Source organism: Trachemys scripta, chromosome 3 (assembly GCF_013100865.1).
Source record: "Trachemys scripta elegans isolate TJP31775 chromosome 3, CAS_Tse_1.0, whole genome shotgun sequence".
In the NCBI taxonomy this organism is placed as follows: Eukaryota; Metazoa; Chordata; order Testudines; family Emydidae; genus Trachemys; species Trachemys scripta.
In genome coordinates this window covers 147457015-147474147 of record NC_048300.1, presented here as the reverse complement: position 1 = coordinate 147474147, position 17133 = coordinate 147457015, and the positions used below count along the sequence as shown (strand labels likewise).

Sequence of the window (17133 nt, the reverse complement as noted above, 5' to 3'; positions counted from 1 at the left end):
AATCAGCTGGCTTGCAGCGTTCAGGAGGCAGGAGGGAGGGGGGAGGATTGAGGACACGGCGCGCAAGCTCCCCCTACCTCCCCTGTCTCCTGAACACTGCAAGCCAGCTGATTGCCGCGGACAGGAGGGAGGTGCGCTGTGTCCTTGCTTCTCCCCCTCCCTCCTGCCCGCGGCAATCAGCTGGCTTGCAACATGCAGGAGGCAGGAGCGAGGACTCAGTACGCAGGCTCCCCCCTCCCTCCTGCCCGCAGCAATCAGCTGGTTTGCGGCATTCGGGAAGGGGTGGGGCAGCCTGCGCACGGAGTCCTCGCTCCTTCCCATTCCCTCCTGAATGCTGCAAGCCAGCTGATTGCCACGGGCAGGAGGTGGGGGGAGGAGGGAGAAGGCGCTGATCCAGGGGGTCTGCCAGCAGGCGGGAGGCACGGGGGGGGCGTAGGGGAGCTGATGCGGGGCTGCCAGCTGTGAACAAGCAGGCAGCCACATTGCACAACTTTAAAAGGAGCATGTTCTGTAATTGAGCAGGGACGTAAGATCTAAACAACGTTAAGCGAGAGGACATTAAGTGGGGACTTACTGTACTTTTTTCTTAATGAGCAATGGCACTCACCTGGAAAATATTTGCCCTGGCCATATGTGAGACTGAATTTTGTCAACCCCGATAAGCCTAGTGCCGTGAGTAAAAATCACTGAATAAATCAGACCCTAAAGGTTGGTTCAAGCAAGAAATACATTATTTTTTTGTTTATTTGTATTACTGTAGCGCCCAGGAGCCTGAGTATGGAATAGGATCTCACTGAGGTATTAGGTTAAAAATATTTATTTAAACTGCTCCCTAATGTCCCCACTTCTCTGCTGTGCCAAACAGAAGCTCAAATCTGACCCAAAGTTAGTAGTTATGGCAGTAGAGATTTTTTGGCATAGGAATGGAGCTGGTTGTTTTTGTGGGGACACTTCCCACTTGGGATTGGGATGATGCCACCCAATTCATTTCAAATAACAGGTGCACCACTATACTAGCAGCACCTGGCAGCATGTACAGACCCACCCATTAAATGAACATGCAGTGTATCTTGCTTAGTGACTGACCACATAGCATGTTCTGTGGGGATGTGACACAAACGGTGGCTGTTGCACAGATGGGACTCCTGTTAATTAACACCTGACATGACAATGGGGCTTCATGTGTTGTGACTGCACAGAACAGATCGATTGCACATCCAGTGGCCCTGGGGCATGCACGTGCTCTTCAGGCGCGATGCAGATTTGCTCCTTGGCGACTACACGGCCTGTGCGTGACACTCCACAGTTAGAGACTGGGTGGTGCAGAGCCAACTCCTCAGATGCGATGCGCGTGAGCAGCAGGGGCTCGGTTGCCAGTCGCACCTGGCCCATGGTACCATTAGCCCGCGGCAATGACTGTGGTCAGCGTCACCCCACGAGCAGGCTGCTGGGACGTACTGGGCTCCCTGCCTGGGGGGGCAAAACCCGCAGGAGGGATGCGCTGAGGCGTAGCCAAGGCTCAGATCCGCGGCTCGCAGCCGAGCCCCAGGGCCTGGCCCCTCCCCCCCAGCAGAATGCCCATCGCTTCCAGAGGCCAATGGACAATCACTCAGAGGCCTAGGCTAGCCAGCCAATCAGTTCGTAGAGGCGAAATGCTGTGGCCAATCAGAGCGCTTCCCGGCCTAAAACTCTTGGGCGGGGCTCTGCACGCGCGTGGTGACAGTTGGAGAGCACGCGCTAGGTAGCGCGAGCCCGACAGGCCCCTTCTCGTTCACCGGGCACCTGGCGTTGCCATGTCGGACTGGGAAGCGGACAGTGACGAGGAGTTCCGCTCCGGGAGCCGGCCGCCGGCGCCCCCGCTGCCGGAGTGGCAGCCGGCGATGGCCCCCGCCCAGGGCCGGAGGAGCCCAGCGTCCCCGGTGGGCGGCAGAGGGCGAAGCGGAGCCACCGGGCCCTGGGCTGAGGACCAGGAGAAGAGGTCGGCCCGGAGAGGCAGCGGCTGTAGGAGGCTGGAGGGTTCGCGGCCGTTCCCGTTGCACGCACCCCGGGATCCCTGGCTGTCGGGCCCTCTGGAATATCGGCCCCGCGGCCCCCCCAGGGATCGGGGCTTGGGGGTGCCGCTCTGCTTCCACCTGGACAACGCCATGATCGGAACCATCATCGGTAACTACCGGGCCCTGCCCGAGTGCCTGCCCCTGGCGCTGGTAGACCCGAGTCGTTCCGAGCGGGGTGGGGGGGGGGCTATGAGGCGTGCCAGGGGGTGGGCATGACACAGGCATAGCTTAATTTCTGCATTGGGGGGGGACAGAGGCAACGTCAGGGAGCATGTGAAGGTCTTGTGCCCCCCTCCCCTGTTTTCTGCCTCCCATTTAGCATAGAGGTTTTCAAATTGTGTGGTGTGCCCCTGCCCCAAGGACATGGAGGAACATGGGGGGGGGTGCCACCCTCCCCTCCTGACTCTCCTCACTGAGACATGCTATGTAGGACTGGCTCAGTGTTCCTCTGTGCTCACATAGTTTGAAAACCTCTTTGCTAAATGGAAGGTAGAAATCTGGGGGAGGAGGGCGCATGACCATGCGTACCCACCCATGTCTTGCCCTTGGTTGGGAGGGGGGCAAACACTCCCTATGCCTTCCCAATCTCCACCCCTGCCAGACAAGTTCAAGGCACTTAGCGGGCTGCTGAGGTGGAGGGTATTGATGGGGGCTGGCTGGGGTGTACTTGCTTGGCCCCTTAGATCTCTCATTGGCCCTTGTCCCTGTTGAGGCAGGGGGCCACACACATTCTGCAGTGCCTCTCTTCCCAATGAAAACACAGAAGCCTGGGGAGACCAGGACATGTGCACGGTAGCTGCTTGCCTGATTTTCCATTTGATCACCTTGAGGGGACGATTGCTTGCCTGCATGGCAGGGGTGAAAGTAACTTAGAAGTCTTATCAGTACGGGGGCTTGGGCAGAAGGAGGGGGGCTGGTGGTGTCAGTCCTTCAGCACTACCCAGGGCTCCAGCGGTGATTTAAAGGGCCCCCAGCTCCAGTCGCTGCCAAATTAAATTGCTGGGCCCCAGGGCAGCTGCCCCTTTTGCACACGCTCCCCCTCTGCGGCCCTGGGGGGCGAGGGGGCAGTGGTGTTAACTGGCTGTGTACAGGCCCGGTACTGGTAGCCACTTCTTACTGGTATGCCATACTGGCCCACTTTCACCGCTGCTGCATGGGAGGGGTTCACCACGAAAGGCTCACTCAGGTTCTGTTGGCCAGCCCCAGTGGATGTGTGAGCATGCCTTTTAGCTAGAAGAGGGGGAGATGGGGACAAAAGTCTTGCTGGCCAGGGAAGGAACCTGAATTATCTTCCTGGTACCATGATTTCTCAGTGAGGTTCTCCCCCCCCCCCCCCCGCACTTTTTTCTGTCTTGGTTTTGAATGATCATAAATAAGCCACCTATTTTTTTCTACGTTTTTCAAGCCATGATTTCTTGTTAAATGCTCCAACCTTTTTGAAGAAAGCAAAGGCTTTATTTGATGACTGTAAATAATGATCAACAGTAGTTTATTTCCATTTCTTGGCACAAGTTGGTCTGTGGTCAGGATTTGTATAATATCTACAGTGCATTTTGTAACAGGTCGGGCTGGAAGTAAAATAAGAGAACTTGAGGATTCTTCAGGTTCTAAAATACAGGTAAAGTGCACTACATTTTGTCAAGAGGTTATTGCTCAGTACTCTCTCCAGGACTAGCCACTTCTGCTTCTATATATTCCAGTGATTGCTACACTGATATAAGCGATTCTCTCCTTTCATCTGTCATTTCTTTATCTTGAGGTTGCATGTGATGCCTTTACATTCTCCTAGTCCCTGTATACATGGAGAGTAACTAAACAGAACTAGGATGTGAACATAGTTTGCTTGGGGTGTAAGACAACAGTTTGGTGATGTAGGGTTTTCTTTTTTTAAAAAATGGTAAGAACATACAAACTTTTCCTTTTTTTTTTTTTTTAAATGTAACACAAGGGCTCAGAGCCACAAAGATACTTGGGTGCCAGCCTAAACCCCAGATTTAAGCACCTAAATGCTAGATTTGTCTCCACTGCAATCCACAGAACTCCCACCAAGGTATTTAGGAAGCCAACTCAAATTGTTCTTCCTACACGAGCATTCAGGTCTTGAGCAGTCCAGACAAAAACACACGTTACACCAAAGCTTAAACTTGTTCTTCATAATATAATAGCTGCCTATTTAATTTTAAAAACAGCAACAAATATCCATCTTCCTTTCCATTTCTTATAAGGAGTCTTGAAGTTTAAATCTCCTCAGTGTGATAGATATGCTTGCTTTGATCTGCTTAGCTCTTGGAAGTTCAGGGGTTCCGGGCTGCCCACCCGGTGCTGTCCTAGGGACAGCTCTGTCCACCATTAGAGAATTTTTTCCCCGAGAACCCTCTAACATTTCACAAACCCCTGTTTGGGAACCACTGCCTTAAGTGTATACATACTCTTAGGCGTTTAGCTCTCCCCATTCCTTGTACAGGGAAGCTGATGCACTTCACTGTGGCTTTGTGGATTGCAGTGTTCTTGTGACTTTTCTAGGTGCCCAAAAATTAGGCATTATGATGTCTAAGTCCTTTTGGGTAGCACACCGTAGGGCCTATGTTAGGCAGAGAAACTGAGACTGCATAAAGGAAAAAATCAAGGAGTGGGATACCTGTGTATATTCTAGTATATGAAGCTTGTGCTATATAAAAATTTAATTAGGCTTTCTAAATTTAGGTTATAAGAGGAACACATGAAGCTGAAGTAAAGATTTTTGGCAGTAATGATACACAGAACAAAGCCAAAATGTTGATAGATGATCTTGTTAAGAGGTATGGCCAAAATTACCCTGGAGACAGGACTGAGAGAGGTAAGAAATTTACCGTGGGGGAATTGTTGGGTCTTTGTCTCATGTTCTCTTATAACATTTGACTTGTACTTAACATTTTATAAATAAATAAATATAAATAAATAAATAATGGAGATATCCCATCTCCTAGAACTGGAAGGGACCTTGAAAGGTCATCGAGTCCAGCCCCCTGCCTTCTAGCAGGACCAAGTACTGATTTTGCCCCAGATCCCCAAGTGGCCCCCTCAAGGATTGAACTCACAACCCTGGGTTTAGCAGGCCAATGCTCAAACCACTGAGCTATCCCTCCCCCCCAGTTTTAACATGTACAATATGCCTCTGTATATATGCTGTACCACAGAGGAGAACTTTGTCAAAAAAAACAGTTAAAATTGCTTCAGGAGAATACCACATACAAATCCTTAAAGAAATAGAAGAGGATACATTTACCACTTGCACTGACAGACTTAGTGCCCCTCTGTAAATACATACCATATTCCTCCAAATGCATCAAAACAATATACATCATATTACTCACTTTATTGAACTACAGCTCTCACCTCAACATACCCTATAATTTGCCTGTTCACTGATGCTTAACAGAAATGTATTTTTCCCATGAAGAGAGTAAGAGTTCTGTCAAGTTTGCACATAATAAAGTGTGGAATGTAATGGGTATTGTTACTGTATATGTTGTAGGGATACATAAGCAATGACTACATTTTGCTTGTGTTGTCTGTTATTATTTGTTTGATCTATTTGTATTGAAAGCCCTTTGGGGCAAGGACTATGTATGTCTTCAGGTCTGGACTAAGGCACTAAAAGGGAAGAAAGGAATTAAACTCAGAACTGAGACTTAGGTTCCACATTTCCAAGAGAGGAGGAATGGAACATGGAGTGTACCACTGTGGTGGCAGGGGCAGCTGTGAGATGCCTAGCATGGTGGACTAGCAGGTATCTTTGAGGAAGGAGTAAAGCTGCAGCGAGGAATACTCAATAGTGGATATCTTAATATACTTTCTGAACATATCATATCTAAGGGGGAACTGAAAGCTGTTATTTAGATGCACAAACAGACCAGAGCAGCATGAGAATGAGGTACACCACTACATTTCCTCTTGTGCTGTCCCAGTTTATCATTGGGACTCACTTAATCACTGTCATCATGTGTCATATGTATTGCCTTTGTGTCATGGTTAAATCTGCTTTCTGAGAGATCCTAATTTAATGAATCTCTTTTAAATGTACTGTACTATCTATGCATTTGGTATGTGTTTTAACTTTTATATTATCATCTTGTGCTGTAGAAATACCCCTTCTCTCTTTACAGTTGTTGAAAATAGTTTTCTGCTTGATTCTTGGGGCTCTGAGAATTTACCTCCCATTTTCCCCCAATTTACACCCAGTCCCTGAAGAACCCATGTCATAGCATGCCTTCCTTCTAGTTGAGAGAGCTGCTTGGAGTTCCCTTTAGAACCTGACAGTACTACTCCTTAAGTAACCAGAAATTGCTGAAAGCACTCTTTCTCTCCTTTTCCCAACAATGCATCCACACAGTTTTTGTAGATCTTTCTGGTCTATAATAAGATTGGATCTGGAGATCAAACCAGGCCTCTACCAATAAGCCCAAAGAAAGAAATTTCTATTTAAACATAACATCTCTTCAGAATTCAAATGGAAAAGGTTTTGTTTGTTAAAAATAAAGCAAAGCTACTGTTTCCCAACAGGTTCCCTCCAACACCAGGATTTTGGCTCTAGTTATTCCACTGAAAGTCATCGTGATCTTGTCAAGTCTGGAAATGACCCACAGAAATCTGTGATTAACTGGGCATCTCTTCGAGAAAATAAAGCTAAATATGAAGCTATGAAGTGGGCAGGTTTGTATACAGGCTTTGAAAAAGTGTAGTGTGCTAGTCTTGAATATAAAGTCTTGATAGCCTGTTACAGATTTTTAGAATGCAGAATAGAATATTTTTAGATCCACGTCTGTGTTGAAATGAATGTGTATTTTTCACTGTCTGAATTAATAATTCCTAGTAGACTCTTACTCTCTTTAGAAAATTACAGAGCCTAAGCAGGTATATTTAATTGAATCTAAAGTATAACTGTCTGCATCATATCATCTCTGTTAATGGAATAATTCCAATTAGTTTAGACTGAACATTTGGTGAGGTGGATTATTTAGCAAATACTTGGGAAAAAAAAATTGGGTTTTATCTCTTCTTCAGCTTTTAGTTGTATACATGCTTCCAACAAGGAATCTTCACACTACTTATAATAATTTTTTTACTGGGGAGTGATGTGAGGATTCACAATGTTATGTGGGTTTTGGGCTCTTCCATCTTAAATCCTGATCATAATTTTGGCAGGCTTCTACCAGTAACTGTTTCTGTTTAAACTATATGTTGTAATTCTCAATAAGCACGTCTCTCACCAATTTGGAAAATTTAATTTTTCTAACAGCTTACTTTTTTTTTTCCTAATTGTTTAAGATTTGCCTCCAATGGAGAGAAACTTTTACAAAGAATCACAAAAGATTGCTTCCATGCCACAAGAAGTAGTGGAGAAGTGGCGGTAAGATCTTTGTATAAGTAACTGCTTGTTTTGGAATGGTAAATTCTTTTATTGTTACATAGTGGTTGTATAAATGTTAAACTGTTAATCTACAAAAATTTTATTTTTATTTTTATTTTTTTTATTTGGGCTGGAGCCAGGGTGAATTGATTTTTAAATCAAAGCGATTTAAATCACCAATTTTAATAATGATTTAAATCAGCAGGCAGGAATCCTTGATTTAAATATCAGTTTTCATTATGTTTTGCATTGTTTGTGTGCATCCGTTATTTTCACGAAGAAAGATTGGTTCTCGTTGGTTGGTAACCATTAAAATATATTTTTGCTAAATTTGGTGTGGCTTTTTGCTAACCAGGACGAAACACTATATCCTTACGCACTTAAGCAGTTATATAGCTTATCTTATATTTATTCAGATTCTTAATTTTTATATTATTATGTTGGACAATGATAAATGATGCGGTTTCTATTTACTGGATTAATTTTTTACTGATTGTGTCATGCTCTGTTTGGCTGGAAATTATTCAATTAAAATGCACAAAAACAATTTTTTATTTTTTTATTCAATAAAACTACCTTAAAGATGCTGGATACGTAAGAAGAAAAAGTTCATCAAGACATGCTTTGCATTTAAAACTCATTTATTAAACAAAAGAATTATCTGTAGTTAGTGAATTAAACTAATTGTCTCTGATCACCAGGTCCTTCAAAATTTTTAGGATTAGCAGATTTCATTCTCTCACACATAGCTTTCCTTCATAGATTGGAAGACAAAAACAAACTTTCCTGTTTTTCAACTCCCAGTTGGGTTCTTTACTTAACTCATTGAACTGAACTGGTCTGAAATTAAGAAAAATGTCTCTCATGCAGAAGAAGTTACTACTGTCAAAAGCTGGTTTAGCACTTCAACAAGCTCTGGAGGCAAGTGCTTAGTCAGTGCCTTCCACCAGTCATGGGTCTGATTTTCTTTAAAACTTGGCAGCAAATGAACTGCTTAAATTTTTTTGTTTAATTTAAATAATTTTAATACATCATAGTAAGTTTAGGCCTTGACATAGGCTTGTCAATTACAATTTTAATTTTAAATAGGTTTCTTTTATTTAAAAAAAACGTATTTAATTAAAAAATTTTAAATATCTTTTTTTTTAATTAAATCATTGATTTTTATCCAACATGGTTTGAGCATTATGCAAGCAGACTGCTTTTTCAAGCTGGTAGCAAATGGTGGCAGTAAACTCTGTAAAAGGCAAATGGCCAGTCTTTTTTTTTCCCCTTAAATTCAGAATCTCTCCTGTCATATTACAAAAAGATGGTTTGGCAGTGTAGTTGGTGCACAAAACCCTTCAGTGTGTCTACCTACTGGAATTGAGCATATTGTGAGATAGTGGGTTGGAGTTTATTAATTCCTTCAAGCTATAATCTTCTGAACATAGTGTCCAGCTTAAATGCCCCCTGAACTCCCCTTTTTTTCATCGAAGCCTTACTCAGACATCTTTCAAGCAGTTAGAACTTTGATTCACTGCCATCCTACCCTGTCCTTGCCCTTAGATCCTGGTAAGTTCCAACCTGGTTAATCAGTAAGTTCCAATCACTTTGAGTCAAGTACACAGATCATCCTACTTTTCAATCACCTTATGTTAACTCTACTATTCTCTCTCCAGTAGTAGTAGTGGATTTTACAGCCCTCCCTTGCTGCCCTGGTGTGACGTTGTGCAGTCTATATGGTTTTATAAAAACTTGATAATAAGTCAATATAATGTAACTGAGATAGTTTTAGAGAAAATACGGTAATAAGTGAATGTAACGTAACTGGGATATGCTTCATGCAAAAGGTCTCTTGTAAGGTATCATTACAAAGCTTATAATCTACTGAGTATGATCATCTGATTTGTATAAATGTACCACTCTTGTATTTAAAACTAGAAATATAAAATGTAACTCTGAGGGCCTATTGTAATTGTGTAAAGTGTGGACCATTAATGGTGGTTTGGAATCTTGATGACTCCCATTGTCTGCAGATGGCTGTATTTACCTGAGAGTCTTCCTGTATGTGTGTGTGCTGGCAAGTGAGTAATGAAGTCTTGCAGTGACATGTGATCATTTCACCTGAACTGGAATCCATCTTTAACCTGGTGCTTTTCCAGTGAGGGGGGGGGGTGGAAAACCAGAGAGACAAAGAGTTCCCGCCTTATGCAAAAGATATATAAAGGGGGGAAGAGAACAGAGAGGGAGAGGAGCCATCATGAAGAATCCTCTAGCTACCACCTGAGCTGCAACAAGAGCTGTACCAGGGGAAAGAATTGTGCCCAGGCCTGGAAGGTGTCCAGTCTGAGAAAAACTTACTGAAGCATCTCTGAGGGTGAGATTATCTGTATTCAGTTTGATTAGACATAGATTTGCGCATTTTATTTTATTTTGCTTGGTGACTTACTTTGTTCTGTCTGTTACTACTTTGAACCACTTAAATCCTACTGTCTGTATTTAATAAAATTACTTTTTATTTAGTAATTTACTCAGAGTATGTTTTAATACCTGGGGGAGCAAACAACTGTGCATATCTCTCTATCAGTGTTATAGAGGGCGAACAATTTATGAGTTTGCCCTGCATAAGCTTTATGCAGGGTAAAACGGATTTATCTGGGTTTAGACCCCATTGGGAGTTGGGCATCTGAGTGCTAAGGACAAGCACACTACTGTGAGCTGTTTTCAGGTAAACTTGCAGCTTTGGGACAGGAGATTCAGACCCTGGATCTGTGTCTGGAGCCAGACGGGAGTGTCTGGCTCAGCAAGACAAGGTGCTGGAGTCTTGAGCTGGCAGGGAAAGCAGAAGCAGGGGTAGTTTTTGCACATTGGGTGGCAGCTCCCAAGGGGGTTTCTGTGATCCAACCCGTCACACCTGGCTACTATAATTTTTCCACATGTGCTGCCCCAGCAGCTTTATCAGTGTCTCTAACATATGTTTCTCTCTGTTAGGAAATATAACCTGTAATCGGAACTGGGATTCTAGTTACTGTCTTTTGGAAGTATGTGCGCATGCTTTTACTTGCCAATTTTCCATGCTGGTATGGAACTTTTCACAGGATAAGAAAAGACAACAGCTATGGGCGAATAAAAATATTCTGTAGTGTTTCCTCTTCTCCCTTCTCATCTTCTATATGCTTATCCATAATTAATATTTCTGTAATTTTGTTCATTACCTTTTAAAATAAGTATAACTGACAGAAAGGGGGAGATTGAAAGTGCTTTTTTCTTCCTCTTCCCTGGTTGAAGCAAAGATGTTGGTTGAATGGAATCTTGTATTTAGGCTGGGAAGAGGGGGAGGGGGAACTAAGACAAACCATTGATACATATATTTTTTTTAAAAATAGTCCCTTTAAATATCTCGGTGCTTGAGTGTGGTATAAAGACTGTTAAAGTAGGTTGCATATCCTTAAACTGTAGACCTTCCTGTTTGTTAATATGGCATAGGTTGTTCTCTTATGCTTTTTGTTTTACTCTAAATTTGTTACCTTTGTGGTTGTTTTGTTCGTATGGAATGCTATGGACCTACAGTGTCACAACCACTATTCTGGTGAAGGCCTAGATAGGAAGCCATTTAAAACTAGTCAGTGGCACTCTCCAATGACTTTTGGATTGCAATAGGACACGAATGTTCTCAGCAAATGTATAGTTACTTCAGGTAGAGTGCAATCAAGGTCAGATGTATGCATAGTCATATCCATTTAGAGCATCTAATTGTGGAGGGGAATATCCAAAAGTGAGAACTGAAGGATGTGGAAGGGTGTCTCCCAAGCAACACCCTTTGTGAACATAAGAGTGGTTATGGCTCTCTTTTTCCCAAGAAATCTGTACTCATTTCTTACAGGCCACACAGTTTTTCTCAATTTCTAGAATATTTTTCTGTTTTGGTTATAAAATTTGATTTTTTTTTCAAGCTACTACATTAATATTTTTAAATTGTATACAGAAAAGAAAATAATAATATAATTTGTGATGACTTGAAAGAGGGTGAGAAGCGCCATGTTCCCAATCCTGTTTGTAAATTTGAAGATGCATTTCAATATTATCCTGATGTTATGGCAAATATCAGAAAAGTTGGCTTTGAGAATCCTACGCCAATTCAGGTACTGTGTGGTATCAGTTCTGGTAAGTTTCATATTTTAAAGAGAAATTTTCAGTCCATATGTTTAGCACTTACGTTGCTTTATTTCAGTCACAGGCTTGGCCAATCATACTTCAAGGAATTGATCTCATTGGTATAGCACAGACTGGTACTGGGAAGACATTAGCTTATTTAATGCCTGGATTCATTCATTTGGATTCACAACCAATGTAAGGGCTTGATGGAGCGAAACTTTGAGTTTTGTATTGCCTTGCTAAGTGGTTGGTTTTTTTGTTTGTTTGTTTTTTTACTCTAAATTGGCATTCAAACACAACTTGAAAGAGTGCAATCAATAGTTGTAAAATTAACTGTATTGGTTTAAAAAACTGGTAGCCCTGATCTGTCTGAATAACACAATGTGGCAGTATATTGAGAAACTCTAGAGCAATATTGCATTAAAACATTTTAATATCTAATGTGGGTGTACTCAATATCATGTTTTTCTGTAGCCTAATAGAACTACTGTATGAAGCATTTTTTAAAAATTTTGTTTAATTCTATCTTAAAGCCCAAGAGATCAGCGTGGTGGGCCAGGTATGTTGGTCCTCGCTCCCACTCGAGAACTAGCTCTTCAAGTGGAGGCAGAGTGCTCAAAGTATACATACAAAGGAATTAAAAGGTAATCTTTATTCTCACCAGTTTCTTAATATTAAAGACACAAATGTTGGCAGAAGTCTTGTATTACAGCAAGTCCTATCACTAAAATGCTAAAGTTTTATAACAAATGCAAAAAAATTGAATTATCCTGTAGCCTTTAAGATATCTGGTATTCTATTTGTTCTGTCAATAGAAGGCAGCATACATGTTGTCCACTTTGTTTGGGCCATAGATTGCCTTCTATGATGACATAACTGGCCCTGTGGGAAAAGGGTGGACATGATATACCAGGGGTCGGCAACCTTTCAGAAGTGGTGTACCGAGTCTTCATTTATTCACTCTGATTTAAGGTTTTGCATGCCAGTAATACATTTTAACATTTTTAGAAGGTTTCTTTCTATAAGTCTATAATATATAACTGAACTATTGTATGTAAAGTAAATAAGGTTTTAAAAATGTTTAAGAAGCTTCATTTTAAAACTAAATTAAACTGCAGAGCCCCCCCCAGACCGGTGGCCAGGACCCGGGCAGTGTGAGTGCCACTGAAAATCGGCTCACGTACTGCCTTCGGCACATGTGCCATAGGTTGCCTACCCCTGTGATATATCTTGACTTAAGCAAAGCTTTTGATATGGTCTTCAACTTGCTGGCAAGAATACTGTGGGAGAAGTATGGATTGGATGAATGGACTATAAGGCAGATAGAAAGCTGGCTAGACCATCAGGCTCAACAGGTAGTGATCAACGGCTGGATGTCTAGTTGGCAGCCAGTATCCAGTGGAGTGCCCCAGGGGTCCGTCCTGGGGCCGGTTTTGTTCAACATCTTCATTAATGATCTGGATAATGGGATGGATTGTACCCTCAGCAAGTCTGCGGATGACACTAAGCTGGAGGAAGAGGTAGATATGCTGGAGGGTAGGGATAGGATCCAGAGTGACCTAGACAAACTGGAGGATTGGGCCAAAAGAAATCTGATGAGGTTCAACAAGGACAAGTACAGAGTCCTGCACTTAGGACAGAATAATCCCGTGCACTGCTACAGGCTGGGAACTGACTGGCTAAGTGGCAGTTCTGCAGAAAAGGACCTGGGGATTACAGTGGACGAGAAGCTGAGTATGAGTCATAGTGTGCCCTTGTTGCCAAGAAGGCCAACGGCATATTGGGCTGCATTAATAGGAGCATTGCCAGCAGATTGAAGGAAGTGGTTATTTCCCTCTATTCAGCATTGGTGAGGCCACATCTGGAGAATTGCATCCAGTTTTGGGGCCCCCACTACAGAAAGGATGTGGACCAATTGGAGAGAGTCCAGCGGAGGGCAATGAAAATGATTAGGGGGGTGGGGCACATGACTTATGTGGAGGAAACTGAGGGAACTGGGCTTCGTTAGTTTGTAGAAAAGAAAAGTGAGGGGAGATTTGATAGCAGCCTTCAACTACCTGAACGGGGGTTGCAAAGAAGATGGAGCTAGGCTGTTCTCAGTGGTGACAGATGACAGAACAAGGAGCAATGCTCTCAAGTTGCAGTGCGGAAGGTCTAGGTTGGATATTAAATACTATTTCACTAGGAGAGTGGTGACTCACTGGAATGAGTTACCTAGGGAGGTGGTGGAATCTCCATCCATAGAGGTTTTTCAGGCCCAGCTTGACAAAGCCCTGCCTGGGATGATTTAGTTGGTATTGGCCCTGCTTTGAGCAGGGGGTTGGACGAGATGACCTCCTGAAGTCTCTTCCAACCCTAACCTTCTATGATTCGATGTCTGCAATATTCTTCATTATGAAGTCACTAAATAGGACTCCTTGTCTTTTCCTCTGGGCTCCATTTCAGTACTTGGTCAATAGTTGAGCTTTCCATTGACTGACTAAACTCTTTCTCCTGTGTATTCTGAAGGCAAGATATTTTGTTGGTGTAAAGTCTATAGAGGTCCTTAATTTGTACCTTTTTATATTTACAGCTTTTCCTTCTGGCTTGAGTCTTTGAGGCCATATTTCTCCATCTTTCTTACTTTTCTTCCTTTATCCAGTCTGTGGCTTCAGATTGCTATCGGTTATTCTTTCTTGACTGCCTTTGTACCTCATAGTAGTTCTGAACTGACATCCAGGCTCCACCACCTGTTCCTCCAGAGGTGAAACAAAATTATAATTTCCTTTATTCTTCACAAAATTCTCTTTATAAAATAGGATACTGTGCATGCTCCACATTCCATCAGTAGTTCGTCTTGCAGTTTACTTCAGAATCTCTTCTCAGATGTTAAAATGTGTGAATGCTAAAGTGCGGTGGTACCCGAAGAATTCTAATTCCCTTGTTCGCTGCTAGGTTTCCTCTGCAAACGTTATGTATTTCCTTCTCTGATAATGCTTCTATGTGCATTATATATAGGTGGTCACGTAACTTGTGCTCATACCTAAAATCCTTTTTCATATCTACTCCGTGTCTTTTGTCATTAGATTGGCCTCCCACTACCTGTTGGTTGCTTTAGATAGCTTCTCAGTCTGCCTGTCTGGATATGAGTTGAGAAACTGAAGCAGCACGTTCAGTGACAAATTGTTAGCAATGTAGTTTAATGTAGTCAACTTCCCCGTGACCATTTTATTGTTAAAATTTGTGTCCCGCTTAGTGTATCTGAACTTAAACACATTAGTTGTAGCAGATAATGTAAAATAACAAATATTTATTTAAAGTAGAAAAATGTAAATAAATCATTTGTGCTTTTTGATCTATTCTGTGACTATAATCTTTCTTTTTGATAGCTTAATACAAAAAATATTCTTTAAATATTATGAGACAATGTGATGGTATTGTTTTCAATTTTGAAATATTGGTTTTAATTGATCTATACGCCTCAAGTTCTGAAAAACTTTTATTTTTATAGTATTTGCATATACGGTGGTGGGGACCGAAAAGGACAGATAAACATGGTTACCAAAGGTGTGGATATTGTTATTGCTACTCCTGGTAGACTGAATGACCTTCAAATGAACAACTTCATAAATCTGAAGAGCATAACATACTTGGCAAGTAGTCAACATTTGAAAAGTAATGCACTTATTGGGGTGGAAGTGGATTAATCTGAACCAAATCTTTATTTAATTTGTTAAAAAAACAAAACAATTTTAATTGAATTGAGATTTTTAAGGCTAAAATCTGGAAATCTTAATACTGTTAACTGAGTATCTCTGCTGAAGTCACTGAACACCACCCTGAGAAAACTAGACTCCTGGTACATGTAATCCGTTTTCTTAAAATGAAAAATAGCTTGTGGCCCATGTTTCTAAAGGTCACTTGAAGGAAAAAAAAAAACAAAAAACTTTATATAGCTATTGTGATGCTAATAATATGTACTGAAAGCCTTAAGTCTTCCTGGCCATTTTTGACAAATAGTGAGCTAACAGTCTGATTTCAGGACATAAAAAAGTTGAGTAAGAAATTTTGTTACATTACTTAAGTGCATAATGTCCTTATTACCTTTATAACCGATTTACCGTTGTGGGCTGCATATGCAGCTCTCTGTTATGTAGGCTGCATCCACACAATACATATACTACCTGTATGACCCTGAAGATGTCACATGGGCCGCAACTGTGTGCTGATTGGGCCACAGGTTGAGAACCATTGCTATAGGTATTCTGTTCTTTCATGTTTACAAATTGTCAGTGGCCTTTTAACCCTTAGGACACTGGTTAATCACTAGGGATAACAATTTAAACTCGCCCTGTCCCAGGTGAAACCTATGAAATACTTTAATGAGTAAACTAGGACTGTTAAGGAGATCCAATCCTGAGCACTTGGAAAAGTATCATAGCATGCCTCCCCTTATGCCAGTACCTGCCTATACTCCAGGTTTAGAAATAATAATGGACTTCCAGACCCCAAATATGGAAGGATGGTAATAGACAGCAAAGAGAGAGATGAGCATCACCAGGATTTTGACCAGCTGAGAAAGAGAATAGTAGTGAAATAGTATTTGATTGTAAAATAGGAATGAAGGTGCCTGCTTGGGGGAAGAGAAGTCATCCTGGAGAAGTTTGTTTATTTTTCTTTACTTTCTGTAGTAAAGAAAAGAATTGCTAGTTTTAGTGCACTAACAGCTAAATATTGTATTCAGCCTCATGCACTTTTGCTGTCCTTGGAAAATAAATGTAGTGCTGGCTAGAAATAGAATAAAAGGCTATCCATGCTGAAAATAACTTGATAATTATGTTGCATGTTAATCAAAAGGCCTTAACCATCATCTTTCTGAATCACATACAAAGGGAGAAAATGGTTCTCCTTGAACTTTAGTTGTCAGTCAAGACACTTAAGTAAAGTTCCACTTTTCCAGTAGATGGGAGACATGCACATAGGACTGAATTTTGAAAGTGATTAACTATTTTAAGTACCTGTAGACTGACTTTTTTTTTTTTCCAGAGGTGCTGCACACCCTCTACTCCAGTCCATAAGTATCTAAAGTTGGACCCAATACTGAGATCATGTTTTAAAATTTGCACCTGTATATTTCTGTCCCCACCCCCCCAAATGTGCAAGAGGCTAACTACTTCCCAGAGCTCAGTTGTGTCTTCAGCAGGCAGAGAACACAATACCTTTGCTGGAGAGAAGATCAAAGAGCATTGAACTTCAGATTCCCATCATTTTTTTTGTATGTAGCTACGCACACAGTTTCCATGTAAGATGCCGAAGAACTTTGTGGATTTTCTCCCAAATACACTGGACTGTCTGCTTCCTAGCCCTGCTGCAGATCTCTGCTTTGGGCTCATCCTCCCTAACAGAGTAGAGGAACCTGAGATAGGAAATGGTAAGAAGAAAACAGAAAACTCTCTCCATAGAACACACAGCACTGCCCACTTCAGCATGGTGCACAAGATGGATCAGCACCTCCAGATGGATCAGATGTGCACAAAATGAATTAACACCATCGTCTGAGCACAGCCACATCTA

General features: G+C 42.1%; 1 protein-coding gene across 2 annotated transcripts in view; it reads left to right on the top strand.

Annotated features, from left to right (window-relative positions):
* The first annotated feature begins 1726 nt into the window (after window positions 1-1726).
* Window positions 1727-17133, top strand: part of DDX43 (DEAD-box helicase 43) — a 73699-nt gene continuing 58292 nt past the window's right edge. For both annotated transcript variants that reach the window (XM_034766206.1, XM_034766207.1), the window contains exons 1-9: window positions 1727-2163; window positions 3617-3672; window positions 4758-4890; window positions 6597-6746; window positions 7362-7443; window positions 11411-11567; window positions 11657-11775; window positions 12114-12224; window positions 15071-15212. In XM_034766206.1, coding sequence (XP_034622097.1) covers window positions 1794-2163; window positions 3617-3672; window positions 4758-4890; window positions 6597-6746; window positions 7362-7443; window positions 11411-11567; window positions 11657-11775; window positions 12114-12224; window positions 15071-15212 — 1320 coding nt within the window. In that variant the 5' untranslated portion in view covers window positions 1727-1793. The remainder of the gene's footprint in view (window positions 2164-3616; window positions 3673-4757; window positions 4891-6596; window positions 6747-7361; window positions 7444-11410; window positions 11568-11656; window positions 11776-12113; window positions 12225-15070; window positions 15213-17133) is intronic.